General features: G+C 45.3%; 1 protein-coding gene across 1 annotated transcript in view; it reads left to right on the top strand.

Annotated features, from left to right (window-relative positions):
- LOC107107578 (multidrug resistance protein 1-like) overlaps positions 1-15,482 on the top strand; it is a 70,745-nt gene that overhangs the window by 22,412 nt on the left and 32,851 nt on the right. The window contains exons 8-12 of the mRNA XM_015407886.1: positions 2,811-2,982; positions 6,543-6,656; positions 8,514-8,624; positions 11,127-11,252; positions 14,314-14,517. Coding sequence (XP_015263372.1) covers positions 2,811-2,982; positions 6,543-6,656; positions 8,514-8,624; positions 11,127-11,252; positions 14,314-14,517 — 727 coding nt within the window. The remainder of the gene's footprint in view (positions 1-2,810; positions 2,983-6,542; positions 6,657-8,513; positions 8,625-11,126; positions 11,253-14,313; positions 14,518-15,482) is intronic.

Below are 15,482 nucleotides of genomic sequence, written 5' to 3'. Positions count from 1 at the left end.
AGCAGCGAGAGTCAGTATCTGGCCAAGCTACACCTTCTCGCATCCGAATGTGCATTTGGAACCCATTTGGAGACACCCCTCCGGGACAGGTTCGTGTGCAGCCTACAGCAGGAGAAGTTAAGGAGACTAATCACCGAAGCAGAGAAATGCACCCTAGCGTCCGCCCTCTCCACGGCCACTGCGTGGGAGTGATCACATTCGGTGTCCTCCCCAGCTCCCCGAGAAACCACCGAACACCAGACCGCCACTGATTTCGGGGACTCTGAGGCCGAAGGGGTCCACAAGAGCCAACCCACCATGTGGATGAAGGCTCCATTGGGCCCCCCACACTCGATCCGGGCCCCCGACTCCACCGCACTTGCGGAATGTGCCAGTTGCGGGAATGCGCATGAGAGGCAGACATGCCAGTTCAGGGACGCCACATGCCGAAGTTGTTGGCAGTCCGGTCACATCACCTGTGCCTGCCGCTCGAGAGGGTCCCAAAACCCGACCAGCAAGCCATCGCAATGACCCCGAACAGCTACACACTATGAGGCTGACATGACCACTGAGGAGCTCTACCTTCTGTCGATGGAACCCCCACAACAGGTACTGACATGCCCCAGCCCAAGCACGGCCCCTAAGATACAGGTCTGGTTGCAGATAGAAGGGTTCCCTTGCACCATGGAGCTAGACTCCGGCTCCGCAGCCTCCATCATCTCAGTGGAGACTCTCAAAAGACTCTGTCTAAATGGCAGGCCCTGCCTGCAGCCCTCCAACTTAAACCTAGTGGACTTTCAAAGGAACCGAGTACCAGTGTGGGGCGAGGGTCATTTCCGGGTCCGATACCGAGAGTTTGGTGGGGAGTTAAACTTGATCATGGTCGAGGGAAATTTGGTCATCCTGTTGGGCCATGCCTGGTTCGTCCCCTAGGCATAACCATTGAGGGGGTGAAGCAATGTGACTGGTTGGACTTTAAGGAGGTTTGCGAGGAATTTCGGTTCATTTTCAATGGATCACTGGGATGCTACACCGGCCCTCCGGTCTCCCTGCAGCTCGATCCCAAGATAGCGCCCATCCACATGTGAGCCAGGTGAGTTCCCTTCTCTCTGAAACAAACAATTGATGCCGAGCTGGACTGCCTGGTTGCACAAGGGGTCCTAGAACCAATCTCCCACGTGGCATGGGAGACACCAATAGTAACACCCATGAAGCCCAATGGCGGCGTCCGCATCTGCGCGGACTATAAGTGTACCCTGAATAAAGCCCTACAGGACCATGCCTCCCCGTCCCTGTAGTGAGTCATGTGTTCGCAACCTTGGTGGGAGCCAAGGTCTTCGGAAAGCTAGACCTCACCCAGGCATACCAGCAGCTGCCGGTGGATGAGGCCATGGCCAAGGCACAAACAATTGTCATGCACCGAGGGGGCGTTCAGGGTGAAGCAGCTCCAGTTCGAGGTAAGCGTAGCCCTGGGAATCTTCTAACACTTAATGGCCTCTCTCTTGAAAGGGATACCCGGGGTCACCCCATTCTTTGATGATGTGATGATCACCGTCACTACCAAGAACCCCATTCTTTGATGATCACCGTCACTACCAAGGAAGAGTTCACATCCCACCTCCGCACCGTCCTCCGCCGTTTCCACGAGGCCGGGCTCAAGGTGAAACAGGAAAAGTGCCTTCTGGGAGTTGACCGGGTAGACTTCTTGGGATTCACTGTAGATGTGGACGGCCTCCACCCTGCCTGGGACAAGATCAAGGCCATCGTAGAGGCCCTGTCCCCCAAGTCCAAAGTGGAACTCCAGTCATTCCTAGGCTTCCTAAATTCCTACCACGCCTACCTCCCCCACAAGGTGGCAGTGGTGGAGCCCCTGCACCAGCTGTTGGATAAGAAAGCCCCTTGGGTATGGGCCCCCCACCAGGCAGCTGCATTCCAGGCTGTCAAGACGCTGTTAATCTTGAACTCGGTGTTGGCCCACTTCAATGAATCCCTGCCAGTGATTCTCGCATGCGGCGCTTCTCCCTACGGTGTGGGCACAGTGCTAGGGCACCTACTTCCCAACAGCCGCAAAGTCCTGATGGCCTACTACTCCTGGACTCTGTCATCGGCAGAGCGGAACTATGCCCAAATCGATCTCGAGGGCCTGGCGATCGTCATGGGAGTGAAGACGTTCCACGACTTCTTATATAGCAGGTCCTTCACCATCGTGACAGACCATCGCCCCCTCCTTGGCCTCTTCACACCCGACAAGCAGACGCCGCAGGTGCTGTCCCCACTTGTGCTCAGGTGGTCCATTTTGACAATCTTCCGGACCAGCCCCTGCAGGCCGCTAACATCACCAGCCACTCGTCCAGGGACCCTGTCTTGTCCCAGGTCTTAGGCTGGGTGTGGCAGGGGTGGCCCCCAACCACCGCCAGTCCCACGTTCACAGCCTTCGCTGCCAGGAAGGCTGAACTCTCGACTTACAAGGGGTGCTTGTTGTGGGGGGATAGGGTCATCGCCCCAGTGCCCTGCGCCAACAGGTAGTCAAGTCGCTCCATGAGGCCCACCCGGGGATCATCAGGATGAAGTTACGTGTGGTGGCCGGGAATAGAAGTGAGCTCGAAGCATGGGTGAAGGGGTGTCAAGTGTGCCAGGCAGTCCGGCCGAACCCCCCAAGCACGCCCACACAGGGTTGGGAGTCCACCCACCGGCCATGGTCCAGGCTCCACATTGATTTCGCCGGATGCTAATATATAATTATTAGCAAAAATCAAATCAAAATTAAAAAAGAAGGCCGTTTGGCTGTCCAGTGCCAATTATTTTAAATCAATGTACCCTTTTCCTTTCAGGTATCATAAAAATTTAGAAGATGCTAAAAATTTGGGAATCAAGAAGGCTATTACAGCCAACATTTCCATGGGATTTGCTTTCTTTTTAATATATGCATCTTATGCCCTGGCTTTCTGGTATGGAACATCCTTGGTATTATATGAAGGATACAGTATTGGGAAAGTCCTTACAGTAAGTATTAGTGACGAGCTGCGTAGTTTTCTTGTTAACATAGATGTCGAATTTTGTGCTGATGCTTAGAAAAATAAATGAAGTTGGCATCTGTGATAGAAATTTCAAAACCGTGGATGTTTTCTTTCAAAGGAGTTGACCTATTTGTAAATCTGAATTGTCTCAGCTAGTGGCATAGGCAAAAAGTCATAAGACTTTACTATGTGTTTTATGTAAACATAGAAACTTTTATTTATGCATTTATTCACATGGCCTGTTCACAGTGTATAAATCTGGTGCATGTGTACGTGTGTGTATTTCTAACCAAGGATGGAGCATGTGTGAGAAAGCAACAAAACCTGCCCCCTCCTCCTAATTTACACTCTATTGCTTTTAAGTTCCTTGCTCAGTTCTGATACTAAAAATGCCCCAGCAGAAATAGAAATGGCGTGTATGAGATGGGGTGCAGCAGAGCAAGGTTTCACTCCTCCCCCCCCCCCGATGTTCTGCTTTGGGTTACAAATTGACCATTCCCACTCTGCTTTTTGCAGGGATGGTGAGATTAGACATGTTATGGCCCATCTTGTCACATCTAGGCTGACCCTAGGTGGATCTGTCAAGTACCATGCCGTCAGGAATCACTCTTCAGTCTAGAGCTGCATCATCTTTCCTTAGATTGTACCATCTTGCCTGCTCTCCTTGGCTACAGCCTATCAGCAGACTCTGTGTAAAGATGAAAAGAAAACTCATACTACTAGCAATCTGGTCAACAGTTCCACTTTAGCGCTGCTAACCACTCTGTGGTTAAAAGAAAACAAAACAAGAATCCAGTTGTCATCTCCTTATAATAAGTATCCAGGGGTAGAATGTCCAGATAGTTCTTCTCAGCAAGCCTCATTGGAATGAGCAGGTGCTGGGGAAGAGCACTACTATTCCCACTCCCAGGAGACTTTCCTGGGAGATTGTGTGCCACTGGGTCGTAGCTGCATGTATCTTTCTATGCCATCCGTATCAGCTCCCACCCAGCATCTACTACTCCAAAGCAGGCACAGAGCTGCCTCAGGTGCTCTGGTTTTGTTTCACTTTGAGGGTGTACCTTTCGACCTGCCTTGTCCCTCCCTGATTGTACCTGCCTGGTCTGTTTATCATCAGTTTTTCTCACCTTACCTGAACTTACTTCTTCAGCCTAGCTATTCCCGAGTATGTCCCAGCTTGCCCCCTTGGCCCATGCCTTAGTTTCCTTCCATTGTTCAGCCTAGCATTGTGTTAATCGGGTCCTTGTGCCAATGTCCACATTAACGCAAGTTGTTATGCATGGCAGAAAAGCAACTGGATGTTGTGCTATGGGGAGGCTCCACAGGACTCCTGCCTACGTGCTGGCAGAGCATGAAAGGTTATGAGTTCCAAAAAGGTTTGGACTCTGAGTTTACAATTTTTTCCTGTCAATATTGAAACTAAAATATAATAAAAGAGTAACACATATAAAACTTCTCTAAGCAGAGCCACTCCCTTCTAAACCCATTGACTTTGCTGCGACTCTGCTTTGGATTGCACTGTTAGTCTCACAAGATTTTCAGAAGTAGGAAGGTTGGCTTAATTAGGAAGGTTGGTTGTGGCTTAAGAAAGCTAGCAAAGGGTGTTGATAGGTTCCTCCCTAGGTAACCTTCCTCATTTTCATTGCCCTAATATTGTGAGCCATTGTACAAACCTATCGGATCCAAGGGCCAGGAGAGCTGGTGATTGTGACAACTCTGGAGTCCATGAAATGGCACAACTTTCAACTGTGTGTTTGCCAGAGCAAGCTTCTTTCAAGGTTTTCATGGGAAAGTGACATAGAGCTGCCGGGCACTGCCCAGCAATGTGTGGCCTTTTAATTGAAAGTGGTACAAAATGTGGTTTTGGAAAGAGCATCTTTGCTTATCTTCTTAGATATTGGAACTTAATATTCATTTCTAGTATTTCTAGCATCTACTTTTCCTTTCTAAATATCCTGAAGAATAGGGATTTAAGCATTTTAAGAAAAACAGGGCCAAGTATTAAAAACAAAAAAATAGACCAAAGGCAACTTTATCTGCTGTCCAGGTCCAAAGAATGCAATCCAGAGAATTCTAGAAGCTATGAATGCCATTTAACTTAACTGGATATTGAAGCAGAATACAGCGCTTAAGCCCTGTCGGTTCCAGTGATTCTCAGTCTGCATGCCGGAACATGCAGGGGCTCTGGGGCTCTGGGGAATAGGGATTTAAGCATTTTTAAAAAACAGGGCCAAGTATTAAAAACAAAAAAATAGACCAAAGGCAACTTTATCTGCTGTCCAGGTCCAAAGAATGCAATCCAGAGAATTCTAGAAGCTATGAATGCCATTTAACTTAACTGGATATTGAAGCAGAATACAGCGCTTAAGCCCTGTCGGTTCCAGTGATTCTCAGTCTGCATGCCGGAACATGCAGCATGATCCTATGTATTTCTGGAAATCACCGTGCCTTCCAAGCTGCAAATCTTGTCCACATTTATTTGGGAAAAGCTCCACTGAATGTATTGGGGGGAAGAATTATTTTAAATAAGCATAGGATCTGACTGTGGAGGCTTCCTATTTCTCACTTGTTTAAGACCACAGAAGGTTATTGGATAGTGACGAAAAAACACACAGCAACCAAACAGAAAGTAAGAAAATGCATTAAAAATGCAAGCAGAAGAAAAATAAAGGGTCAGTTTATGTGCACAGAAGATCTTCCATGCAAATAGTGCAGGGATACCTCAAGGGATCTTTACTGGAGCTCATTTGGCTAGCTGGCATCTGGCTCTATCCTGTGATAGCACGTGGCTTCTTTATGGCCCACATAAATGTTTGGGGAAATGCCACCTTTCACCAGCTTGGAGAGAGGAGTGAAATGTTGTGGCCTGCCCAGGGTCCCACACTGAGTGGGCTCCAGTGACTTGTGTGTGTGTGTGTGTGTGTGTGTACGACAGACTACATGACCTTCTGAAGAATCTGCCAACTACATCACCCTGTATAAGGAATAAAAAAATGCAAACCCAGAGGTCCAAGTTTCATGTGATTAAATGGATTCCTTTTCTTATCAAAATAGATAACTGAAAATAAGGGGGAAATTGCTCTTTGGTGAGGAATGTCAGACTGCCCCAGGAAGGAAGGAAGGAAGGAAGGAAGGAAGGAAGGAAGGAAGGAAGGAAGGAAGGAAATAGAAAATAGAAAATTTGCGTTCTCGAGAATTTACTTTCACCTTCTTAGGGAAAGCCTACCTCATTTGGTTGGAACACATTCGGATTATGAACAGGGACATCTCAGCAAACAATAACACTAGTTACTGATAGTATCAGTTTTAAAACCTATATATTGCCACCATTGTAACAGCTGCCTTGAAATAATTAGAATAAGAGGAGTAGTTTATGATTATAGAGAGTATTTTTCTTTCATTTGAGATTTTGTTCTGAGCTTTGATAGATCCGTTTTTGTTTTTTGAAATTTAGCCCCATGGCAGTTGTTTGACACGGGGCCTCAGTCTTTGCTAACATTTATAACTATGTTTTTGTTTTTGTCTTGAAAATGATTTCCATTTTAGGTCTTTTTTGCTGTGCTAATTGGAGCATTTAGTATTGGCCAGGCTACCCCAAACATAGAAGCATTTGCTATTGCAAGAGGAGCCGCTTATGCAGTTTTTAACATTATAGATAATGTAAGTATCCATTTTAGAGCAATGGCTTGAAATTACAGAGAGCCACAAAGTCTGAGAGCTATAATAAGTTATAATCACCATTGGCTGGAATCCAAAGAACATTACTACCGCTTCTGCATATCCCAGGAGACACTGGGCTAGCTTCCTTCTCAGATGGCAGTGGCCCCCGCATTCCATGCAGCATGGTAAGCAATGTTTGAAACTAAGGGATCTTTCACGAGTGGTTTCTTATAACGCAGTTCAAAGCAAAGGAGTCACAAATCCTACTGGGCACGCCCACATTAAAATAATACTTTGGACCCCATCCATTATATTTATTGTTAATGGCTTCAATCTAATTTGCAGTCAATAGTTGTTTAATGCACAAAGATAACAGTGCAAGCTAAGAGTCAATACCAACTGGCTAAGAGGCCAAGTAAGAAGAAGCTCAAACTTTCTTTCTCTGACGTGAAATGATCGATCCACTTTATTGACAGTACACTTTTAAGGGTAATGTAGTGGGTGGGATCCTGTGTGTCTTTTAAGAGTGGGAGTCACGTCTGGTGGAATGCGGGTGGCTAAGGTTAGCTCATGCTTCCTAGTTCCCTATGTGCAAATCGTGGTTCCATATTCTCCAGCCCAACCACAGATATTGATAATATTTAAACTGCTCTCCATCCCCAAATAAGAATCAACTCAAAATTACACATTTTGAGACTGTGGAGACTGTTACCCTGCAAGATGACATACTCTGCTGTCTTAAATCGAGTGTAACTCTGTTTAGGATTGCACTGATACTGGTGCCTGGTTCAGTGCATGGGTGTGCCCCAGAGATTCCATTAGTTTGCATTTCCATGCAAGACAAATCAATAGGATTTCCGGGGGCACTTCACTTTGGAGCTCTTGGAGTACAAACCTGGCACCAGGGTATGTCATCTTGCAGGGCACAGTTCTGGGGATGTGTGATTTGGGGTGATTCAGCCTTGTTTTGGGGTGCAGAGCTGTTTGTCATCAATATTTGTCATTGGAATGGAGAATAAGAAAGCAATGAGTGCAAATTGGGAACAAGCTACCAACGCCAGCCTTCAGGAAGAGGGATGAGTGGAAGTTGAGAGGTGAAAAGTGATTGCCTTAAACAGACCTGGCATTTGCTCCCTTCTGCTTTGTTTCCTTCATTCCTGTGTGGAGGTGAGAGGGCACTTTGGTTCCCTACCCACTTCTCTTTCTGGCTGCATCTCGTCTTCTTTACACAGAGAATGAAGGGTGTGCGTAGATATGTGCACCAGAACTTTGCACTAAGAAGGGTAAGAAAATCCTTATTCTGGGGTTCCCATGGCACCTGCCAACACCTTTCCTGGTGCCCATCAAATGCTTTTAGAAAGTGGGCATGGCTAGGTGGGGCTTTTCCCCAGCAGAACTTCTATTGGCTATGCAGATTAAAAGGAACCCTGTTAAACAAAGCTTTTACCTGAAATGTTAAAGAGTTACCATTAGAGATGTATCTAGAGCTGTATATAACCTTGATTCCTGACATTTTGTGGCTGTCCCCAACTCCTGTGGCAGCCATTTGGAGATTGTGCCCACCATCCTTTGTCAGAATTCCAACAATCCCACAGGCACAAAAAGGTTGGGGACCCCTGCCTTATTCTTTTCAGAAAAGCTGGAGTGAGGGGGAATGAACACTTCCATTCCCGCTCAAACTGACGCCAGGACAGGAAAGTGCTGCTGGCTTGAGTGTGACTGTGTGAAGTGTGCCATTTGTGATATGGAAGAATCTTTTCAGTGGAATTTTGCAAGTGAGAGTTTGCTTTGCTTTCAAATTGCAGCACAAGTGAACTAACCAGGTTGGATTTTTGTATAATTTTTCTTTTTATATAGGAACCTCAAATTGATAGTTTTTCAGAAACTGGCTACAAACCAGACAAGATTAAAGGGAACCTGAGTTTCCAGAATGTTTGTTTCAATTATCCATCAAGGCCAGATGTCCAGGTACAGTAAGAAGAAAACCAATATGGCTTCCTGCTTTGTTCATGTTTACCCACCTCCCCCCCCCCAATATTAAAGTGTTTCAATTATCCATCAAGGCCAGATGTCAAGGTACAGTAAGAAAAAAACCAATATGGCTCCCTGCTTTGTTCATGTCTACCCATCCCCCCCCAAATATTAAAGAAAAAAAATCAGTGCACAGTTCTGACTATATTTAAGGTATGTAATAAAGGTCAACTGTAAGTAACCTTGTGAATATATCCTGTAGGGGTTGAACAATAATTGAGATCCACTGTGTAAATGCTGGACATCTTGCGGGGAGGGCGTTTATACCATTTAGGTAAAGGTAAAGATTTCCCTTGCTCGAAAGCCATTTGAATCAGAATCTATGGATGCAGTGCTCATCTCCGTTTCCAAGCCGAAGAGCCAGTGCTGTCTAAAGACATTTCTGTGGTCATATGGCCGGCATAACTAAACACCAAGGCGCACAGAATACTGTTACCTTCCCACCAAAGTGGTACCTATTTATCTACTTGCAATTTCTTGCTTTCGAACTGCTAGGTTGGCAGGAGCTGGGTCCAGAGACAGGAGCTCACTCCATCATGCAGCACTCGGGTCTCAAACTGCCGAACTACCGACCATCAGGTCTGCAGTTCAGCATCTTAACCACCAGGGTTTGCAGGGCCATGAACCACGAACTGGTTCAGTTCATGAAAGAATCTCCTGGTTTGATTTGGTTTGTTGTTTGGTGTGTAGTTTGGTCATGAATTGGCATGGACTGCATTTTTCTGGTTCGTGCCCACCCCTATTAAACTGTTTGTAACTGTTAAAAGTGCCCAAGGCATATTTGATGTACAAAGGGCAGTAAGCAAAAGATGCTAGATTAATCTGCAGAAGTACAAGGTACTCTTTGTGCCAGTACAGAGTAATCCAGTTTGGAGGATTGTGATGTTGTGGCTCTACGGTATTGGACCTTAAGGTGTAGAAGATTACAGCTCTGATGAACCAACGTGAGCAATAGTTCTAGAATTAAACTTTTGACACATGCCATAAACTGTATTTAATTTTATTTCTACATTTTGACATTCTGCAGGAAATGTTGGTTTCCCCATTTCTGTGTGTTTTTATATTTAAAAACTGCAACAGGTAGACCAAAATCCTGTGGAGGAATAGGTGCTCCAGTCTAATCTGGTACAATGAAAGCTGTCTCAGGGCAACTCAAAGAGGGTTGTTGGAGTTTGTGTGTGTGTGTGTTCGCCAATACAGTTGTTGTAGATGATTTTGTATTTAATTCATATCATTGTAACTAACTTGTCTCTCATGGTCATAATTTTAAATGGATAGAGACAGTAGAACATGTGGTTATCCTTATCAATGAAATTAAAATTGGAAATGTTAATTTAACTTTGCACATGATATGGCTGTTGAAAGAAGTTGACCTGTTCAGCTGTTCATATTGGCTGTATCTGACATCATGAACAAAAGATAATTTTGCTTTTGAGAAGAATAAGCCTGAAATAGTCAGGCTTGAGTGCTCCCTTTCTCCTCCCCCTTCCTGTGGAAGCTGAAGGCCTCTTTTTTTGAAGGACTGTCAACAGGCCTGGAGAAAAATGTCCTGTCCCTTTAATAGAGGCTTAATGTGTGGAAATGGGCAGCAGACACTTTTTGTGTCATGGAGGTAAATAACATCCCACTAAACTTCTGTTAAGGGGACAGGATAATTTTTTCCCTAGAGAGTAAGCAACTTGTACTTTTTAGGGGAAATCTTCAGTTATTTCTTTCCCTCTTTCCATGGACCTGGGATCTGAAATTTTATCCTGGATTCGTCTGAAGTTTAGCCCCTCAATAATTGAGAAAGAAATGAACTCCAGTTTGCTAAGGTACCCAGATTCAGACAACACAAAGAAATGGAAGATTTCCTAAACCAAGAACACATAAAGGGTTTGGAGAAAATGGGGTATGTGAGCCTGAGAAGCTGAGGCTGGTTCACCTCACAAATATATTGTGGGTTGTCTGCAATGTCTGAAACTGTCTACATCTAAGTTCAAGTTATATTTCTAAAATATAAAGCCATAACACATTTGCAAAGTAGTCTATCGTAAGTGTGGAGCTGCTGTGGCTCAAGTGGTTAAGATGGTGAACTGCAGGCCGTGGAAGGTCAGTAGTTCAGCCGTTCGAGACCCGAGTGTGCTGCATGACGGAGTGAGCTCCCGTCTCTAGTTCCAGCTCCTGCCAACCTAGCAGTTCGAAAGCAAGAAATTGCAAGTAGATAAATAGGTACCACTTCAGTGGGAAGGTAACAGCGTTCCGTGCGCCTTGGGGTTTAGTCATGCCGGCCACATGACCACGGAAATGTCTTCGGACAGCGCTGGCTCTTCGGCTTTGAAACGGAGATGAGCACAGCAACCCTAGAGTCGGATTTGACTGGCTTTTAAGCAAGGGAACCTTTACCTTTACCTATCATAAGTATAGTAAATAATTGTGTTTTTCCATTTTCTCACTCAGGTATTAAAATACTTGAATCTGAACGTTAATAGTGGCCAGACAGTAGCTCTGGTAGGCAGCAGTGGTTGTGGAAAAAGTACAACCGTCCAGCTGATACAGAGATTTTATGATCCTCTAGAAGGCATGGTAAGCTGCTTGATTCAGTCTACATGCTCATGGAAGTTCTTCTGTGCTTGACATTGGTATGACAGCTGTAACTTGAAATGTAAGACTATGGGTAAATTATTAAAAACTGAGATGTACAATGCATATATAATCTTTTAGCCATGAAGTACTCAGTGTACATAACTCTGAGGCTGTGGTCACACACACGAAATAGTCCACTTTCAGTGCACTTTTCAACTGGATTTTTACTGTGTGAATTGAAAGTGGATTATGTAGTCTGGCTACAGCCTAAGAATTTTTTTTTCCTTTTGGAATTGCTCCTGAATGTTAGTTGGCTTTAATGAAACTCATGTAGAGGCCCACAGAGGTATATTCATGCTCCAAGCTCTCAAGTGAAACTGCAGAAAGTCAGGAAGAGGAAGGTGGTACGAGCCCTCCTTCCTTCTGGATCCATGCCCACTTGCATGCTCTTAATTTCCCATGACCCACTTCAGTGCACCAATGCAGGACTTTCAAACACTGCTTGCTGAGTCCCCCTCATTTTCCATTAGGTAAAGGACAGCCTGCTTCTTATCCTTTCTACCTTGGCAGAATTCTCTCTGTCCTTCATATATTTCTTTCTCAAAATCCTTACAGCTCTCTAATTTTGCTGTTTATTCTATACACACACACAATTAGGGAAGTATAAACAGGCGAGCTACAGAATGCAGAAGGCAAAAGGACTGTAACTGACTGAACACCTGTGCCATCTGCAGACAGCACTCAGCATGATAGATGGACCAGGCTTATCTCCCCAGCAGACATTGGTGGTTGATAAAGTATGACAACCTGACTATGGGTGGGCATGAACTGGCTCACGAATGAAAGTTTGTAATGAATTTTGGCCAGTTCGTGCATCATGAACTGAAGTTCATGGCAGGTCAACTGGCACAAACTTTCATGAATGGGTTCATGCCCATTCATGAATGGATATGTTTCCAGACAGACTGTGTCCACTCAAACAAAAGCAACTGGTGTATATGTAGAATTCTCTAGCCTTGGAAACACTGTTGTCAGTTTCAAACTAGTCATGTCAGTTTCGAGAGGACCCCCCCCCCACTTTGCAGGGGTTCCTTTGTGTTCACTTCCGATTTTCTTGTACAGAGCTTGCAAACCCTTCCCACTTGGATTTGTGACTCTGTGCTTTGAGACCAGTTCTTTTAAACTTGCAGTGCTAGTGTCACTGAGCTCTGCTGGGCATTCTGTGATTGCAGTGTTATCACTGGGCACTCTGTGCATTGTACTGGTTCTGCTGGGCTTGCAAAAATGCCCCCTTTGCTTGGATTGTGATTGAGCTGGCATTTCCACATTGACACTGGGTTCTGCTGGGCACTAGTACATTGTGCTGGTTCTGCTGGCTTCCAACCATCCCACACACCTGCTTGGATTGTGATTTTGTGCTTGACATCAGTCTGGTTAAGCTGGCATTGCCACGTTGGCACTGGTACTGCTGGGCTTCCACACACACCCTTGCTTGGAGTGTGATTCTGTGCTAGACTGCTGAGCTGGCTGTCATGAGTCAGCCAGGGCTCAGTGATAGCGAGGACTCCTCAGGAGAAGAGAAGCCCCGTGCAGCCAGCTCTGAGACAGCAGAAGCTGGCAAGCAGAAAGGTGAGCTGCAGACTTGTCAGGATTCACAGTCAGCAGCTGGTGCAGAGCCACTGACACCCTCCAGCCCTGATTCAACTCAACAGGTATCAACCACACCCTTAGAGCACCACAGATGGAGGCTAAGAACAGAGCTACAGGAGAGATGACAAAGTGCATGCCTCCTGGCTCAGTGCCAGCTGCTTGCTGATAGCAAAGATGAGTAGTTGCATTATTCCTGAGCAGCTGGCTGCAAGCATGACCCTTAAGCATATGGCTATAAAAACCAGTCAAGGGAGGCTGTTAGGCATTGATGCAACACATACAATAGACACTCAACCACCAACTCTGCCTTGCCTGATTTTTCTGGAACCCTGACCTTTAGACTGAATAACTTTGCCTTGCCTGATTTCTCATACCTGATACTCCAAGTCTGCTAGTCAGTACACTGGCATTGCCACAATGGCACTGGATTCTGCTGGGCACTAATACATAGCACTGATTCTACTGGGCTTGCAAAAATGCCCCCCATCTTCAGTTTCTACTGCAGAGATTCTCTGATTTGACATTAGTCCTGTTGGGTTTGCACTGCCACAGTGGCACTCGTTCTGCCAGGCACATTGCACTGGTTCTGCTGGGCTTGCAAAATGCCCCTTCACCTTCAGTTTCTACTGCAAAGAATCTCTGGAACTTTGATTCTGTTCTGCTGGGCTTCTGTTGCCCTTGCTTATTTTGCTGCCCCCCCCCCAATTTGGAAGCAATAAAGGATGTGGGCACCTTCTTTGGGGGGCCATAACCTGGATCCCATAAATCCAATCCTCATCAAACTTGGAAAGCAGGTAGAGGTGAGTCAGCTGGAGATCCCCTGCAAAATCTAGCACACCCGGGGGCATTCTGTAACATCATGAACCTCACAAATGGAACCAATTTGTTTAGCTTTAAAAGTTCATGTTTGTTCATGGCTCATGAACAGGGCACAGCATGAACTACAAACCAAAATGAACCACATTTTCCTGGTTTGTGCCCATCCCAAAACCTGACAAAAGCTTGATTCCTCAGGACCTATGTTATTTTCCAAATTTGATGTGAAGGATATTTAGACATTGGAAGTGGATAGTGGATTTGTGCAGATGAAAGCATATCTCAACTGAATGAAATATTACATTTAGCAGAGCGAAAGAGGAGTAGACATGTGAGCCCTAGATCCAATCCATCACACACCAATGCCATAAACCAATATCTGGCCTGAATCCTATTCCCCAACCTCTCTTTCCATTCTCCCTTCCCCCATTCTACCTAGATGTTCCTCCTGTCTTATATAATGTTTAATCAGTTGTGTTCTACACTCCTGATCCCCCTTTAACTTTTAGTTCCCAGTTTCCTATCCCAATAGCTTACCAGTACATTTTTTGAATATTCATTAAAACTCTACTGTTTGTTTTTTGTTTCATTTTAGGTTACTATTGATGGACAGGATATTAAGACTCTGAATTTAAGGTATCTCAGGGAGATTATAGGTGTAGTGAATCAGGAGCCTGTTTTGTTTGCTACCACAATTGCAGAAAACATACGATATGGACGGGAAAATGTCACTATGGAAGAGATCGAAAAAGCTGTCAAAGAAGCCAATGCCTATGACTTCATCATGAAATTGCCTGATGTGAGAAAAATTAATAATGTCATTGTATTCTTGCCTTTCTTCTTCTAATGTTATAAAAGGCAAATTAAAACTGAGATGAATGAAATATGTCAGTATTGTAATTGGCGTTTTAAAGTCTTGTGAAAATGGCGAGAAAAACCAACTATATCCTATGGCTTAGCATAAAATTTGACAATATTTATGAGGTAGTTTTGAAGCCTAAATACTAAAATGATATTGTCATTGTTGTTTATCCAACATCCTCAGCCTACATGGAGCTTTGGTGGTGGAAAGTGCCATCAAGTCGCAGCTAACTCTTGGCGACCCCAGAGTGCTTTCAAACCAAGAGATGAACAGAGATGGTTTGCCATTGCCTGCCTTTGTGTAGCAACCCTAGGATTCCTTGTTGGTCTCCCATCCAAATACTAATCATGGTTGTTCCTGCTTAACTCCTGAGATCTGATGAGATTGGGCTATCCTGGGCCATCCAGGTCAGGGCACACGGAGAATAACAAACAGAATATTCAGTTCCATCTATGGATGATTCACATGCAACAAAGTCCTCCTAGCCACTATGAGGAGTTTCAATTAGATGTGCAGTGGGATTTCCTAACATCTGGTTCGTATGTTACAAAGTCCATGAGGACTTTCAGTCAGACACGTTCTGGGAGTACCATTCTGCCCAGATATTCATGGGTCTGATTTGGATCAGGCCCATGGCACACAGGGAGAAGGGGATTAAGCCTCTCCCTACCCTATGTTCTTGCTATGGCCCTGGGGAACTGCTGTTTGTCCTACAAGGCAAGATGTGTGTAACAATGGCTTACATGCAAGTCTCCCCAGTGAGGAAAACAGCAGCTCCCCAGGGCTGTTTCAGACCAGGAAAACAGCCCAGGAGGGATGTTTAAGCCCCCACTGCCTGTGTGCCATGGTCCCGACCAATGTTCCCTCTAAGCTGAGTCTTGTGAGCAAAAATTCTACTTTGT

This window comes from Gekko japonicus, unplaced genomic scaffold (genome assembly GCF_001447785.1).
Source record: "Gekko japonicus isolate JY-2015 unplaced genomic scaffold, Gekko_japonicus_V1.1 scaffold4409, whole genome shotgun sequence".
In the NCBI taxonomy this organism is placed as follows: domain Eukaryota; kingdom Metazoa; phylum Chordata; class Lepidosauria; order Squamata; family Gekkonidae; genus Gekko; species Gekko japonicus.
This window is presented reverse-complemented; position numbering and strand designations above follow the sequence as displayed.